This window comes from Panthera pardus, unplaced genomic scaffold (genome assembly GCF_024362965.1).
Source record: "Panthera pardus isolate Hobbes unplaced genomic scaffold, ASM2436296v1 HiC_scaffold_7, whole genome shotgun sequence".
NCBI lineage: Eukaryota > Metazoa > Chordata > Mammalia > Carnivora > Felidae > Panthera > Panthera pardus.
Genome location: NW_026527002.1, coordinates 48456515 through 48471713, shown reverse-complemented (window position 1 = coordinate 48471713; position 15199 = coordinate 48456515). Strand labels below are relative to the sequence as shown.

The window sequence follows — 15199 nt, the reverse complement described above, 5'->3', positions numbered from 1 at the left end:
AAAGTGATAGGCCTTGGCTAGACAACAGAGTCACTAAAGATCTACAGAGCTCCTTAAATTAAGTTTACATTTCAGAGAGTACTGTTAAAGTGGTTACAGAGATCTCAAGTAAATTCTTTGAGAATGTCAACGGACTACTATATAATAAAGTGATGCAAACTTTTTCAATTATTTTCATGAATGTGACCAATGCCAGGAAAGTGAGCTTCTTTAAAAAATACAAAGCGGAGCCTAGAATACAAGAATTAAAAGCAGGAATTTGCATTATTTCCATAATGGGAATACTTGTTATTTTCACGGCAGTTCTTAGCAGGCAGCAGTATAAATTTTAAATTATTTCTCCAAAAGAGTGTTTGTTTTGGAAATTAAACAAATATACATAGTAACTGATTGGCACTACAAAAGAATCTGTCCAATAAAGAGTCAATTTTTTAATTTAAAACTTATAACTTGGAAAAACTCTAATTCCAGGGAAACTACGCATTCAGGTACACATTCAACAAATATTAATGAATGAATACATGACAAATACACAAACTAGAGTAATAAAGCTTCATTATCTACATGCCACATTCTCAAGGAAAGGAAATAACCACAACATAACAGTCTTCCCAGAGTCTGAAAGAACCATGTTCCTGTATGGATAGGCTCTCCCGAAGGCATAACCAGTAATATCCTAGACTGTGGGATAGCAAGGAACGGCCCTGCAGGCACCTGGTGCCTATCAGCAGAGCCTCCCGGGAGAACTACTGTTCTCTGGTTACCTACAGGTCTAATCCTGATTCCGCAGACTTGGAAACAGTCATAACGCTTTCTATTACTGCAACAGAACATCACAAAGGAAGTTAAGCTTGCGACTTCTACATTTAAAACACAATAGTAGCCACTATACACACACCTGACTTGCAACACTTTTCAATATCTATTTCATTTTGAATGACTCAAGTACTCACTTTCAGAATCGTCACAGCTATTTTCAGAAAGTCTTCCCTGAAAACAAAAGTTAGTCACACTAAACATTTTCTTTCCTTGTGTATGGGGATAGAAGAGTAGAGAATAAAGAGGAAATGAAGGGGTCCACTAGACTCTAAAAGCAGGAAAGTGAAAATGTTTAAAAACCACTGCCCAACAGAAATAGTTTTTTTTTCCTTAGAAGTCTGTTTATACAGTTTTCTTCATCCCTTTATTTTTAATTGAATAGAGACATTTTAGGAGTGCATATTAACAGGTGGAAAGGAAAGAGGTTTTTTTGGCTCACTTCCCTTTAGACCTTTCAAAAGTGGAACGACCACATGCTGTTCCAAACACAATACATGACTTTGCTTTTGCTTAGAGCTCAATGAAGGCAATTCAAAAAGAAAAATACAATATTCCTGTTTCCATTTTCCCTAGATCAGTCTCAGCTCTTTCTGGATGAAATCAGTCTCTCAAGGGACATCAACCTCACAATTTGGGAAACAATGCTCTAGATATGAAACAAAAAGGAACACAATGGAAAATCAGCAGCCATTTGTTTTTCTGCTTGGGAGAGTTAGGCTGTACAACATCCTTTTCATTACCAAGCCAAGTTACTATTCAGAATTGTAAATTAACTCTTTGCAATACAAATGACTTCAGCTTCAGATAACAAAATAAGGAAAAAAAACTTAAGTCCCTTATTTCAAGCAATCTCTGAAACAAAACCAAAGAACCAGAATATCCCAGTCAGTGGTCTGTGATAAATTTGGCCTAAGAAAAATTTATGCGGAAAGTAAATTACATATAGCTCAGGTAGCGTATCAACAAGAATGCATAATAATGTTTACTTAGTACATGCTCTGTGTTTATAATCCTTAAGAACACTTTCAAATACCTTAAACCAGGTTCAGCAAACTACAGGCTGTGGGCCAAAACCAGTCCACTGCCTGTTTTTGTAAATAGTTTCACTGAAGCACATCCACATTCATTTGTTTACATATTATTTATGGCTGCTTTTTTTTTTCCTGCGATTGCAGAGTTGAATAGCTGTGACAGAGTCTGTATGGTTTGCAAAGCCAAAAATATTTATTATTTTACGAGTTTGCACTCCTTGCTCTAAACCAATGGGTCTCAAATTTTAACATGCATAAGAGACACAGTTTCCTGGGCTCCATCTTCACAGATCATGGTTCACTGGGTGAGATGGGGTCCATGAACTGCATTTCTAACAAGCTCACAAGCTGCTGGTCTATGAAGTGAACTTTGAGAACCACTGCTCTAAACCCATCTCATATAATCACAGATGAGCACTGATAGCAGATACTACGAATTCTATAAAACAGGACAGCCCTCATACAAAATGAAAACTAAGAGAAGATAGATCATTTGACATAAGGAATCCCTGGTGGCTAAGAAGATACAACTGGTTGCCATAATCAGCTGATAATTCTTCAGCCCCTCATCCTAACATTAATTCATATGGAACACAGGAAATTCAACAGGGACCAGCAATAATCGAAGACAGTTGTGTTGGAGGTATAAAACCCAATCTGTTCTTTAAAGAAGCTGTAAAATGCCTTTTTTTTAGTAAAAGCTGAGCTATATGCAGTTATAATTTAGTATTTGACTGAATTGTAATAGTGTTTTTGTTTTGTTTACAGTACAATGTTTGAAAAAAATCTGTTACATATGATTTATAATACAGTGGGCCAATCAAAACATGAATTCTGGCTCTCCATACAAGTAAATATAAATGGTTAAAAATAAAATTCTTTAAATGAATCCTAAGAAACATGTGTCATGCTAAAATGGGAAATATTAGAGGAAACAGAGGATGTCAACTGATACATTTTATCAGAACTAGGCTCAGGTAGAACCAAAGTGGGTGATATGAAACCACCTAAAAATATCAGAATTTCTTTCACCTGGACACTGCAGACGACAGAGGTGGAAGGTAAAAATTTGTAGGTAAAATTCTCTTTGTTGATTTTTTAGAGCAGGAAACACCACCTTTTTACTTACTCAGCTTTTACTGTGTATCTATCATGCTCTGAGGCACTGTACTAGCCATTAGGGGAAAAAAATGAATATCCCTACTCTCAACACTTGCAATCTAGTGCGAACCACACCTATAACTACAATACAGCGTAGTTAAGTATTTAAGAACCATCGTATATTAAGTACTATCAGAGTGTAGAAAGTAAGGAGATTACATATGCTTGGGAGAAAGATGAAAGAAGGCTTCACTGAGCACAGAGTTACTGCTTTAACTGAGACCTGCAGAAATTGAGCCGGTGAAGGATAGGTAGAGAGCCTGGGAAGCAACCAATACAATGTGTGCAAAGGTAGAGAAGTGAGAGGGAGTAATGTGGATGTGAGTTCTACAAACAGGTCAGTTTGGCTGATGGAGATCATGTAATATGAGAAGGGACAAGACAGGAAGCTGGACAGGAGAGCAGGGTCACATACGAAGAGCCTTGCATACTACGCTAGAGTCAGGTCTTTATTCTTCCAGCTTTAAGGAAATGGTGAAGAATTTTAACCCCAAAGTGGACTATGGATATACGTTTTATTTTATTTTTAAGTTTATTTATTTATTTTGAGAGACAGAGAGTGAGCAGGACAGAAGCAGAGAGAGAAGGAGACAGAGAGAAACCCAAACAGGCTCCACACTGTCAGCGCAGAGCCCCAGGCAGGGCTTAAACTCACAAACTGTGAGATCACGACCAGAGCCAAAGTCCAACGTTCAACTTGACTGAGCCACCTGGATATGTGTTTTATAATAAAATCACTTTGACGACACCAGGGGGGAGAGACTGGTGAAAACTGAGACTTTGTATTCATGGCACAGATAGGGAGGAGAAAGGGAGGTAGGTCTGGTCTGAATAGCAGTTTAAGAAAAACACCAAAATTCCCAGTTTAATTTTTATAGAAATTAAGTTTGCGAAGCAGCAGCAAAGACTAATATTAATACATCACATTCTGAATGTTAGGGTATATTGTCTTTTTTTATCCAATAAGGTCAAAGGCTTAAAAAACATCTAAAGATGACATTACAGCTCAGAGCCTGGAGACTGCTTCCAATTCTGGGTCTCCCTCTCTCTCTGCCCCTCCCCCACTCATGCGCGCGCACTCTCTCTCTCTCTCTTTCTGTCAAAAATAAATAAACATTAAAATGACATTAGGGGAGCGGCTGGTGGCTCAGTCTGTTGAGCATCCAACTTCAGCTCAGGTTATGATCTCAGAGTTGGTGGGTTCGAGCCCCACGTTGGGCTCTGTGCTAACAGCTCCGAGCCTGGAGCCTGCTTCAGATTCTGTGTCTCCCTCTCTCTCTGCCCTTCCCCTGCTCACACTCTGTCAATCTCTCAAAATAAAATAAACATTAAAAAAAAAAAAGATGACATTATGGTCCATGTTGACAGAGAAGACTGTCAGATTATAGGCTTAGACTTTGGACAAATCCTAACTTCTCTGGGCTTCAGTTTCTTCAACCTATATGATGCAGGGTTCAGGGGTTCTTAACCATAATTGGTTTCTTTTGTAATGTTACTCATTTTATTTATATATATTTCTTAATTTTTTGTGGGGGCACCTGGGTGGCTTAGTCAGTTGAGCGGCCAACGACTTTGGCTCAGGTCATGATCTTGTGGTTCCTGAGCTGGAGCCCAGCATTGGGCTCTGAGCTAACAGCTCAGAGCCTGGAGCCTGATTGGGATTCTATGTCTGTCTGTCTGTCTGTCTGTCTCTCTCTCTCTCTCTCTGCCCCTCCCCCGCTTATGCTCTCTCTCAAAAATAAATAAATAAATAAATATTTTAAAAATATTTAAGAACTTGGTAAGACATGAGCTATAAAACATATCAGAGAAAACATGAATGAATTATATAATTATTCTTTGAAGGTACTCCTACTACATACTTTATTTTAATCAGATTAAACTATCAAAATGGTTCTGATTAATCAATGAACCGATCACTGCATCATTTGTTCAGTGTTAAAAAGGATATTCTGCGTTGGTCTGAAAAACCACTGAAAGATTACCATACAGTAATTTGTAAATCCTTTTAAAGTACATCTACTTAGCTTTAAAAGCTCTGTTATTTTAGATCTGAATCTACAACGAGGTAGTCGAAACCCTATTCAACGAAACAACAATGGAAGACTTGAATGTGCAAAAACAAAACTAATCGATTTTATAGTGTCTATATTAAAACTGTAAGGGTTTCATTTCTTAGCAACACTCTAAAGGGATGTTCTTTCAGGAGACTTATCAACCTAACAGATCTGTATGGCAGGGCAGGTTCCTGTCTCTACAGGTAACTCTCTTCCCACACTTCCCTAGCAATCTGCATATCTCTAAACCAGGGGCAGGTAACTAAGGCACCTAAGGCAATCTTAAGTGTCACTTGCCTCTCCCCAGACTTGTGATTTCTTTTAACTGGTATCTTACAAAGAATACTTAAGTGTTCTGCTGGAAAAAAAAAAAAAAAAAAGGTCACTTTTCAGCAAAACACTATCTACAGCCCCCAAATCTTCCAGCAACTGATTTACCACAGAAAAACTGTGCCAAGTGAACATTAACAACTACTTACGACAAGGTATGTATGTAGTTCAGGCACTTTTAGTCCAGGCAATATAGATTATATGTTCATTTAATTAGGAAAAACTCAGAATTCACATTTCTAGAGGAACTACCATAATTGACTCAGGAAAGCAAAATATTTGCCAGGTGTAAGGTACTTCAAAATCATAACTACCTTTCATGTAAAAGAAACCCTATCTTAAGCAAATCCACTATCAAAGGCCACAAATCTACACAAAATTTAAGTTAGTAGGAGGAATTAATTTTCAAAAGGATGTATTCAAAATATGACTTGTGCACAATTTGAAGAAATCCCTTACGGTGTTTAAAAAAAAAAAAAAAAGTCAACATTTATAGTTTATTCCAGAGCAGAGCATAAACTATTTCTGTATAAATATATGAAGAAATACTCACCTCCATTTTCACAGCAGCTGTACTCTGGTCATAATGACCCATTAAATTAGGGAAAAATGTCATGTTGTAGGCCATTTTCATACATCTGGGAACAGTAATTGGTTCACAGGTGAAAAGACTGTGTCCTCGTATGAAGGGTAGAAAAATACACGTCCACAAAAATGGAAACATTTCCATTTTCTTCAAATTCCTGGTTTTACCACATGGCTTGGATTAATCTTTCTTTTCATTCTCTGATTTCCATCCGAAAATAAAATGTTCAAATTCCTCTTTCGTTATTTTACCATTTTGAAGGAAGTTCTTTTCCTGAAAATGAGTTCTGGGTCAATTACTGTAAAAACAACCGAGGGAGTGTATCTGCAACATTTGTCATAAACTCAAATAGGGACATTAAAGTGCAGAGTTAAGATTTTGACCCTTGGATAACTAACACTGGAAAAATGACGGAAAATTCGGTCCTTTGGAGACACCTTCCACCTGCTTTGGCACAGAATATGTAATCTGTTGAGCAAGTCTCATCTCTAGGGAACTGATGATAGAACATTTACGCTGTCTAGAACACCCGGTAAAGGGGGGGAGGGGGTGGGGGCAGAGGATGAGTGAGATGGAGGGGAAAAAAAGTCATGCTGGGGTTGGGAATAAGTTCAACGTATTAATAAAATCGTGAAATCTAAGGCCCCTGTTGGATATCTTACCACGCACAGGAAAATTCTGTCCCAGGGTAATTTCTTAAGATCTGATGACTTCTTAAACTTCTTTAAGGACTCCAAAGAGCCAGTTTTTGTGGCGGTCTCTGGGGGAATATACTTTTCTGTTTTTCAAAAGGCCAACTAGGGGGAGACGTCTAGGATTCCTCCCGGAGGAGCGAAATTCGTTTTCCCGGGCAGGGGCGAGCGAAAGGGAAAAGGAGCCAAGCTGGACCGGGAGGGCCACGGAGTGTCTGGGCCCTGAATCGCGAATAACCGCACGCCCAGCCCAACACCCCCGCCCGCCCCCTCCCCGGGTGCCCAGGCTTCCAGCGCGGGGCAGACTAACTCGCCCCACACCCCTGCACCTGCCCCAGGCCTAGAGCCGGGCAGCAGCGTCCCGGCCCCGCTCGGTAGCGCGGGGACCCGGCGGCGCCCTTCAGGAACTGGCCCCAACTCGTGCGGAAGCTCTGGCCCGAGCGGCCTGTCCCGCCGCCGCCTGCCCCGCACCTGTGGCTCCGAGCCCGCCGCGCGCGCCCCCGAGGCCCGCCTCGCTCTCCCCGGGACCCACTCGGCCCCGGCCCCCCGTCCGGCCGGCCCGAGGAGCCTCAGCTCGGCCGGCGGTCGGAGGCAGCCCTCCCTCCAGTCCTCGTCCAGCCTACCGTCCGCGCACCGCGACCTGAGACGGCTCCGGGAAGCGTCCGGAACTCCAGCTGCCTCCGGAGCGGCACCGGGAGCGAGAGCTGAGCGATCCCGCGAGACTGCGCGGTCAGGTCGGGCGGGCAGGTCTGGGCTCGCGGCGGTGGTGGCGGCGGCTGCGGCGGACCTGGCCCTCCGCCCGACCCCGCCTGCCCTGCGGGCCCGGCAGGCGCCCCAGTGACCGGTGTCGGGCTGCGGGTCCCGCTGTGCGGCCGGCAAGTCCCCTCCACCTTGCCCCCTGTTCCGGTACCCGCAGCACACGACTATTCCTCGGGTCCAGAGGGGTTCAGCCTAGAAGGGTTTTTTGAAGCTGTTGGTGATCCCCTAAATAAAGCTTCCTTTAGGAGAACCCACTGCATTAAGGATTTCAGGACACAAGATTTCTCAAAGGGGGCTGATGTGCTCTGTAAAAGGCGAAAGATGTATACGATCTGAAGAGAAACCAGAGTATACTGATGTGCTCTGTAAGGTCAATTGTCCAAGGGACCTTAGCTGGAAAGTGGGTAACTTCCTGGATAACTGTCCTTAAAAAAAAAAAAAAAAAAAAAAAATCTTTTATTCTTTCTGAGGTACAGGTGGCAATGGGATTTCAGCCTTGGCAGGTGCCACAGTTTTATTGACGCAAAACCGTAATAGAAAGTTGAACCACTTTAAAAGTCAGCCTAGTTTTTAGTACCAACTATGCCACACTGTCATGTGCTTCACCTCTTCATCTCTCCTTTCTTCCGAAGACCTAACAAGCTGGGTTTTTGGTTGTTTTTTGGTGTTTTGTTTTGTTTTGTTTTGTTTACCATCTCCATAGTTGTGTCTTTTCTAGAGTGGCATGTAGTTGGAATTGTACAATATGTAGCCTTTTCAAATTGGCCTCTTTCACTTAGTAAGATTCTTCAACTCCTCTCACGGCTTGATAGCTCATTTCTTACTAGTGCTGAGTAAATTTGCCATGGTCTGGACGTACCGCGATTCACCTACTGGAAGGAGGTCTTGGTGGATTCCAAGTTTTGGCAATTGTGAATAAAGATGCTATAAACCCCAGTTGTATTCGGGTTTTTGTGTCAATGTTTTTAACTCTTGTGGGAAAATACCAAGGAGCCCAACTGCTGAATCATAAGGTAAGAGTATGCTGAGTTTTATAAGAAACTGCCAAACTGTCTTCCAGAGTGTCTATTCCATCTTGCATCACCCCTAGCGAAGTTTGACAGTTCCTGTTGCTCCATATCCTCCACAGCATTTGGTGTTGTCAGTGTTCCAGATCTTGACCATTCTAATAGGATCAGAGTGGTAGCTCACTGTTGTCCTGACTTGCACTTCCCTGATGACATACGATGTGAACATCTTTTCATGCACTTGTTTGTCGTCTGTGTATCTTCTTTGATGAGGTTTCTGTTCAGGTCTTTGTCCTGTTTTTTTTTTTTAATTGAGTCGTCTGTTTTCTTATGGTTGGCTTTTAAGAGTCCTTTGTATATTTTGGATAACAATCCTTCATCAGATACATCTTCTGCAAATATTTTCTCCCAGTCTGTGGCTTATCTTCTAATTCTGTAGACACCGCCCTTTGCAGAGCAGGAGGTTTTGATTTTAATGAAGTCCAGCTTATCAATTATTTCTTTCATGGATCATGCCTTTGGTGTACAGAAAAAGTCATCACCAAACCCAAGGGCTTCCAGATTTTCTCCCATGTTATCTTCTAGGAGCTTTATAGCTTTGTGTTTTACGTTTAGGTCTATATCCATTTGGCGTTAATTTTTGTGAAGATTTTGTGTAAGATCTGTGACCAGATTCATTGTTTCCCAGGTGGATGTCCAGTTGCCCCCGCACTGTTCATTGAAAAGGTGATCTTCGGCTCTTAAAAACTGAGAACAAACTGAGGGTTGATGGGGGGTGGGAGGGAGGGGAGGGTGGGTGATGGGTAGTGAGGAGGGCACCTTTTGGGATGAGCACTGGGTGTTGTATGGAAACCAATCTGACCATAAACTTCATATACTGAAAAAAAAAAAAAAAAAGAAAAGAAAGAAAAGGTGATCTTTGCGGGCACCTGGGTGGCTCAGCTGGTGAAGCATCCAACTTTTGGTTTTGGTTCAGGTCATGATCTCACAGTTCATAAGATTGAGCCCTGCATCAGGCTTCACGCTGACAGCTTGGAGCCTGCTTGTGATTGTCTCTCCCCATCTCTCTCTGCCCCTCCCCTGCTCATGCTCTCTTTCTCTCTCTCTCAAAATAAATAAATAAAACATAAAAAAAATAAAAGATGATCTTTGCTCCAGGTGTTGTCTTTGCTCCTTTGTCAAAAATGCGTTGCTATTTCTGGACTCTCTACTTCTGTTCATAACGAACAAAGCTGGACCAGGAGGGTAACAGAATGTCTAGAGGAGAAAGGCTGTGGGCCCTGAATCACAAATAACTGTACCCTCCAACACACACACACACATACACACACACACTCTCTATCCAGGCTTCCCGCACTGGGCAGGGTAACTCACCCCACACCCCAGCACCTGTCCTTGTGTTGAGCATGTCTATTGGTACCATTCTTCCAACAGCATTTGCTCACTTCATGTCTCTGTGTCATATTCCGGTAATTCTTGAACTCTTTCAAAGTTTTTCATTATTACTATAATATTTGTTACAGTGAAATGCGATCAGTGATTATGATTCACTGAAAGTTCAGACCATGGTTAGCATTTTTTAGCGGTATTTTCTAATCAGGGTATGTACATTGTTTCCTCAGACCATGCTATTGCACACTTACTAGACTACAGCATAGTATAAACGTGACTTTTATATGCACGAGGAAGCCAAAAAAATTGATGTGACTTGCATTAATTCAACGTATACCTAATTGCAGTGGTCTGAAACCAAACCCATAATATCTCTGAGGTATGCTGGTATCTGCTTACATTACCAATCTGGTTTTGCATGCTATCTACTTATTCCTTTAGAGCCCTTAGCATATTAATCATACCTATTTTAAATCCCTAGTCTGACAATTCCATCATTTCTGTATATCTGAGTCTGGTTCTGGGGCTTGCTGTTTCTTCAGACTAAGTTTTTTTTTTGCATTATAGTATGCCCTGTAACTTTTCGTGGAAAGCCAGACATGATGTACTAGAAAAAAGGAACTGCAGTAAATAAGGCTTTAGTGATGTGCTATAAGGTAGAGGTGAAGTGGGGAAGCATTGTATAGACCTATGATCAAGTCTCAGTCTTTTAGGGGACCTGTGAACTTTACAATTGCTTATCAGATTATATATACTCCCCTCAGGTGGGACAACATTGCCAGAGTGGGTTGAGTGTGGTTGGGTGTTTTTCTTCCCCCAGGTCAGTTAGGCTCTGATAAAATCCCAATAAGTTAGGTGTTGGCAAAATAATTTCTCAAGAGGTTAGATCCTATTAAGATGAACAGGATGTTAAGGCAAATTTCAATATGGTTTCTTTCCTCCTTCCCCTGCCAGACACGAGGGGATTTTTCTCCAATAGTCATTGTCAGAACCTGGCAGAGCTTCAGGAAGTGAAACTGACAAGTGTGGGGTCCCCCAAAGACTGGGCCCCAGTGGCGCGTTTAACTCTCAGACTTGTCCACACTCAGTCTCCAGCAATTCATCAATTATAGTTTGGGTTTTCCTATCCCTTACCTGTTACCCTGGAAAGGTACAAAAACCCTGGAAGGTTTTTGCTCACGGGTTTCTGCTCTGGCTAGTTATTATTCTCTGTATCTGCCTGTCTTCTAATTTGGGGAGCAGCTGTTTGCTTCATGTCCTCAATTCTCGGACAGATCTCAGAAGAGTTGTTGATTTTCAGTTTATTCAGCTTTTTACTTGTTAGGATGGAGTGATGGTTTCTAAGTTATTTACATGCCAGACCAGAAACTCCCAATTCTTCATTTTCTGAAATAAGTATTGCTTTAAGAATTTGATCACTATTTCAGTTGCTACTGCTTTAGCAGAACAAAATTTCTCTGAAGTAAAATTAAGCTCAAAAGTTCCAAGAGCTATGTGCTGGGTGGCTCAGTCGGTTAAGCATCCGACTTCAACTCAGGTCATGATCTTGTGGTTCATGGGTTCGAGTCCCATGTCAGGCTCTCAGAGCCTGGAGCCTGCTTCGGATTCTGTGTTTCCCTCTTTCTCTCTGCCCCTCTCCTGCTTGTGCCCTGTCTCTCTCTCTCTGTCTCTCAAAAATAAATAAATGTTAAAAAGTTCCAAGAGCTACAGTAACTCAAGAAAGTTATGTAATTCAGCATTATTGTTAACAAAACACTGATTGTAAATACAATACAATACAATACAATAAAATCTTGATTATAATAGCAAAATTAAGTGATTCCGCTAAGATGAAAAGAAGAAAATAAATTTTATGGAGTAAATATATCATTTGTAAACTGTGTTAAGTTTTTATTTTATTGCTTATCTAAACATCTTCGGTCCATCACCAGGCTAAGCATAGGCACACAGTTAAATTTCTTCATTCTGGTAATTTGCCTATACTCATTAAAATATAGCTGTATGCATTAAAAAAAATTATGTTATGATAAAGATAGGGGGCAGAATATATTTTATTTAACAGTTTATTAGCTTGATTTATGGCTTTTAAGTATGTAGACATATAATAGGGTGTTCTCCTTGGTACTTTTTTGCCTGGAGCAGGCCAGGTAATGTGGGTAGACCTGCTCGTGACCTTTGACCTGATGTCCTGGCCTTAGGAGCTGAGGGAGCAAACAGCAGGAGGAGGACCCCAGCTGGAGGGGTCTGGGTGAGCAGAGGCAGACAGAGAAGGCAACACAGGGAAAGAGGAACTTGGGCTCCAAAGGCTCCTTCCCTCCAGAAGTTGCCTCCTAAACTCTTGTTTGCCCAACCCGGGAAAGCTCTGCCCACGGCTGCAATCCCTCCAAGTGACATGTGTGAATCTGACGGCTTACGGACTTCATTTAGGGGGGTCTACGAACACCAAGTAGAGGAGAGCCTTTATTTAAAAACTTTCGCTTGGAGCGCACGGCGCTCCCTGCTCCAACAGCTAAGGGCCGCAGTGTTTGCAGCATTGCCATTAACCTTCTGCGGCGGTTGTATCCATTATGGTTGGCCAGAAATAATACACCTTCTAATTACCACCCCCAGTATTACCGGGAAATAAAACTTTCAGCAGTAACATGATGGTGCAGGAAAGAGCCGCATATTCGAATGACAGTTTGATGTAAAAGATTGTGTCTTTGGAGCTCTGGCATTGTCATTTACAAATAAAAAGAGTCATAATGCTCAAGAAAAACAGCTTCAGCTCCACTAATGCTTTGGGTTACACTTTGAGCCTGTGAGCTTACCGTTCGGTTGATTTCGGTGGCTTCCATCTGGTCATCTTTAATATTTAATATCTTACTTTTTTTCTAGCAAAGCAGTCGTATTAAGTCAAATATTAGAAATGCTTACTTTCCTCTAAAGCTGTTAGCATATAGGAAAGGGCCTCTGCCTCAAACTTAGTGATACAGATAATAACTAAATTCATTTCCTTTGATACGCAAAAACAACTTCACACCCAATTGTGCATCACGGGCTGCTAATGACTATATGTATTTGTTTAATTGCCTTAAAAACCAATGGGATAAGTGTGTGGTACAGGGTGACAAATGAGGGAAGATATAGAATTAAATTTTAGAGAAAGGGGAATTAGAGAAATATTACTATTTTTGCAGTTCAATAGAAAACTTCCGTAGAGGAAGTGGGCTTTGAGGAACAACCTGACTGTAAAATTATGAAGAGATTTTGTGTTCCAAACATGGCACGTGGCTGGGGAGACAGTGGCAACAGGATCATTCAATACAATAGATGTGTGTTTTCGTTTGAAGGCAGAGGCAGAGATGTGCCATGAAGCTAACGAAGCTTAAGCTTTAGGGATCTTTCTAAAGCTCTAATTCTGTACTTGAAATCTTATGTTCTTTTTGAAAAAAAAGAGTCCCTAAAATTGTGTAAGCTTCAAGAACCTCACAATCAGACTTTATTCCTCCTGAAAGGAGGAAAATAGTACAATGGAGACCAGGGACATGGAATGACTCAGGTAGAGTTTGAGGCAGTTACTAGCAATTATGAGACTTGATTTCCACTAAGAAAGGGGGGGATGGTGAAAGGGGACGCTGCTGACTTATGTTCTTACCAATAATACATTTATAGAACTAGTTAATTTTGGTTTGCATAACTTTAACAAAACTTAATACATTTATGTATGTATGTGTGCATGCGTGTAGGTGTGTATTTAAGGGAAAATCGAACTCTGGGCAGTATGTGTGCAGGCAAGGTCCTCCTTGCAGACATCTTTAAGCCAAAGTAAGCCCTTCCACTCTTTGTCCCTCCACCCTTCTCCCACCTGGAGACTCTTCCTGCCAAAGACAGAGGGGAAATGGGAGTAGGGAGTTCCTGGGAAGAGGAAATGCTTCTCCCACATTGCTTGGCCTGGTCCTTTACCTTCTCCATCAAGGATGAGGAATTTCTTTCGTCAGGGAGTTTTCTTCATTATCTTCTCCCCTGTGCTGGATTTTTTTCTCACTCTGCTGTATCTACAAAGCAGAATCTACATTTAAGATGGATTCAACCTCCAAATGAAGCTGCTAATGGACAACTAAAGCCACAATTATAACATCGTACACCCCAAACTCATATAATGTTATATACCACTTTTACCTCAAAACAAACAAATTTGGGTCAATTTTGGTCTTTTTGTAAATATAATTTTTTTTACCTTTATTCGCATTTACGTTATGCAGAATTTACTCCCGGACCAGAAGTTTTTGTTTCTTTTTCTTCTTCTTTTGTTGTCTTTTCCTTCTGTGCAACCTCCTCTTCTGGTTTAGGAATAATCTGTTCTTGTTCATTAAGGATCATCTCAGTGTGGCAGGGAGAGCTCGTGTGTGGGTTAATCTGACCATAAGCCCTGTAAGTTGTTGTTGTTGTTTAAGTTTATTCATTTATTTTGAGAGAGAGACAGCACAAGTTGGGGGAGAGGCAGAGAGGGAGGGAGACGGAGAATCTCAAGCAGGATCTGCACTGTCAGCGCAGAGCCCGACTTGAGGCTCGAACCCACAAAACCGTGAGATCATGACCTGAGCTGAAACCAAGAGGCGGAGACACCTAACTGAGCCACGCAGGTCCCTGAGCCCTGGAAGTTCTATGCTGTATCTTGGGGGCTTTGTTTACCTGAATATGCTTGATGACAGGAGAATCTACATCTAAACCCTTAAGTTCAGTATTACTCTCTGCATTTTTAAGCATGTGCAGTAAAAATTCAGCACTCTTTTTGGGCCACCGACCCTGTGTCCAGCCCTACTCTTTGGCCTGTGCACACCTACCAACTCTAACACTGTAGCAACAGAAAGGCACACATGGCTTCTGCAAAGTGACATCTTTCAGACACTTGCTCGCTTTTCAGATATGCAGACGCTTGGTGGCCTGGGCAGTTTCACGTGTGTTCTTAAAGTGAACACAACGATTTGAACCTCTTGATTTGCGTGATTTTGTCGGGTTTTCTGGATCAAGTGAATAGCGAACCATTTTCAGAGATCACCTCAGGCTGCTTAGGGGAAGAGGAACAGGCTGTAAACATAATTTTGGATGGTCACTTACATTTTAATTTCAAGACATATCTTTTACTTAAATGGCTCTACTTTTGCTCAAATTGAATGGATTATAACCTTTAGGATACTATTTTATTAAAAAGAGAGGATGATTTACACAGGAACTTCATGAATAGAACATTTTCATTTTAGTAAAAACTCCAGGTAAAATAAATCTTGCATTTTAATTTGATTAGCAAATCCCTTATACCCTAAATGATGCCATATGGGCGGTTGAACAACCAGAGACACCTGCGAGTATAAAAGCAGTTCTC

At 41.3% G+C, this 15199-nt stretch overlaps 1 protein-coding gene and 1 pseudogene across 2 annotated transcripts in view; both read right to left on the bottom strand.

Annotated features, from left to right (window-relative positions):
• The window catches only part of FZD6 (frizzled class receptor 6), a 43828-nt gene extending 36398 nt beyond the window's left edge, over positions 1 to 7430 (bottom strand). The window contains exons 1-2 of one of the 2 annotated variants that reach the window (XM_019467938.2): positions 7300 to 7430; positions 5952 to 6257 (exon numbers count right to left, since the gene is read on the bottom strand). In XM_019467938.2, the coding sequence (XP_019323483.1) occupies positions 5952 to 6128 (177 nt within the window). In that variant the 5' untranslated portion in view covers positions 6129 to 6257; positions 7300 to 7430. The remainder of the gene's footprint in view (positions 1 to 5951; positions 6258 to 7299) is intronic. The other variant, XM_053896136.1, reaches the window with a different exon arrangement.
• Positions 7431 to 14081: 6651 nt separating this feature from the next.
• Positions 14082 to 14897, bottom strand: LOC109278085 (60S ribosomal protein L17-like; annotated as a pseudogene).
• Positions 14898 to 15199: the final 302 nt, after the last annotated feature.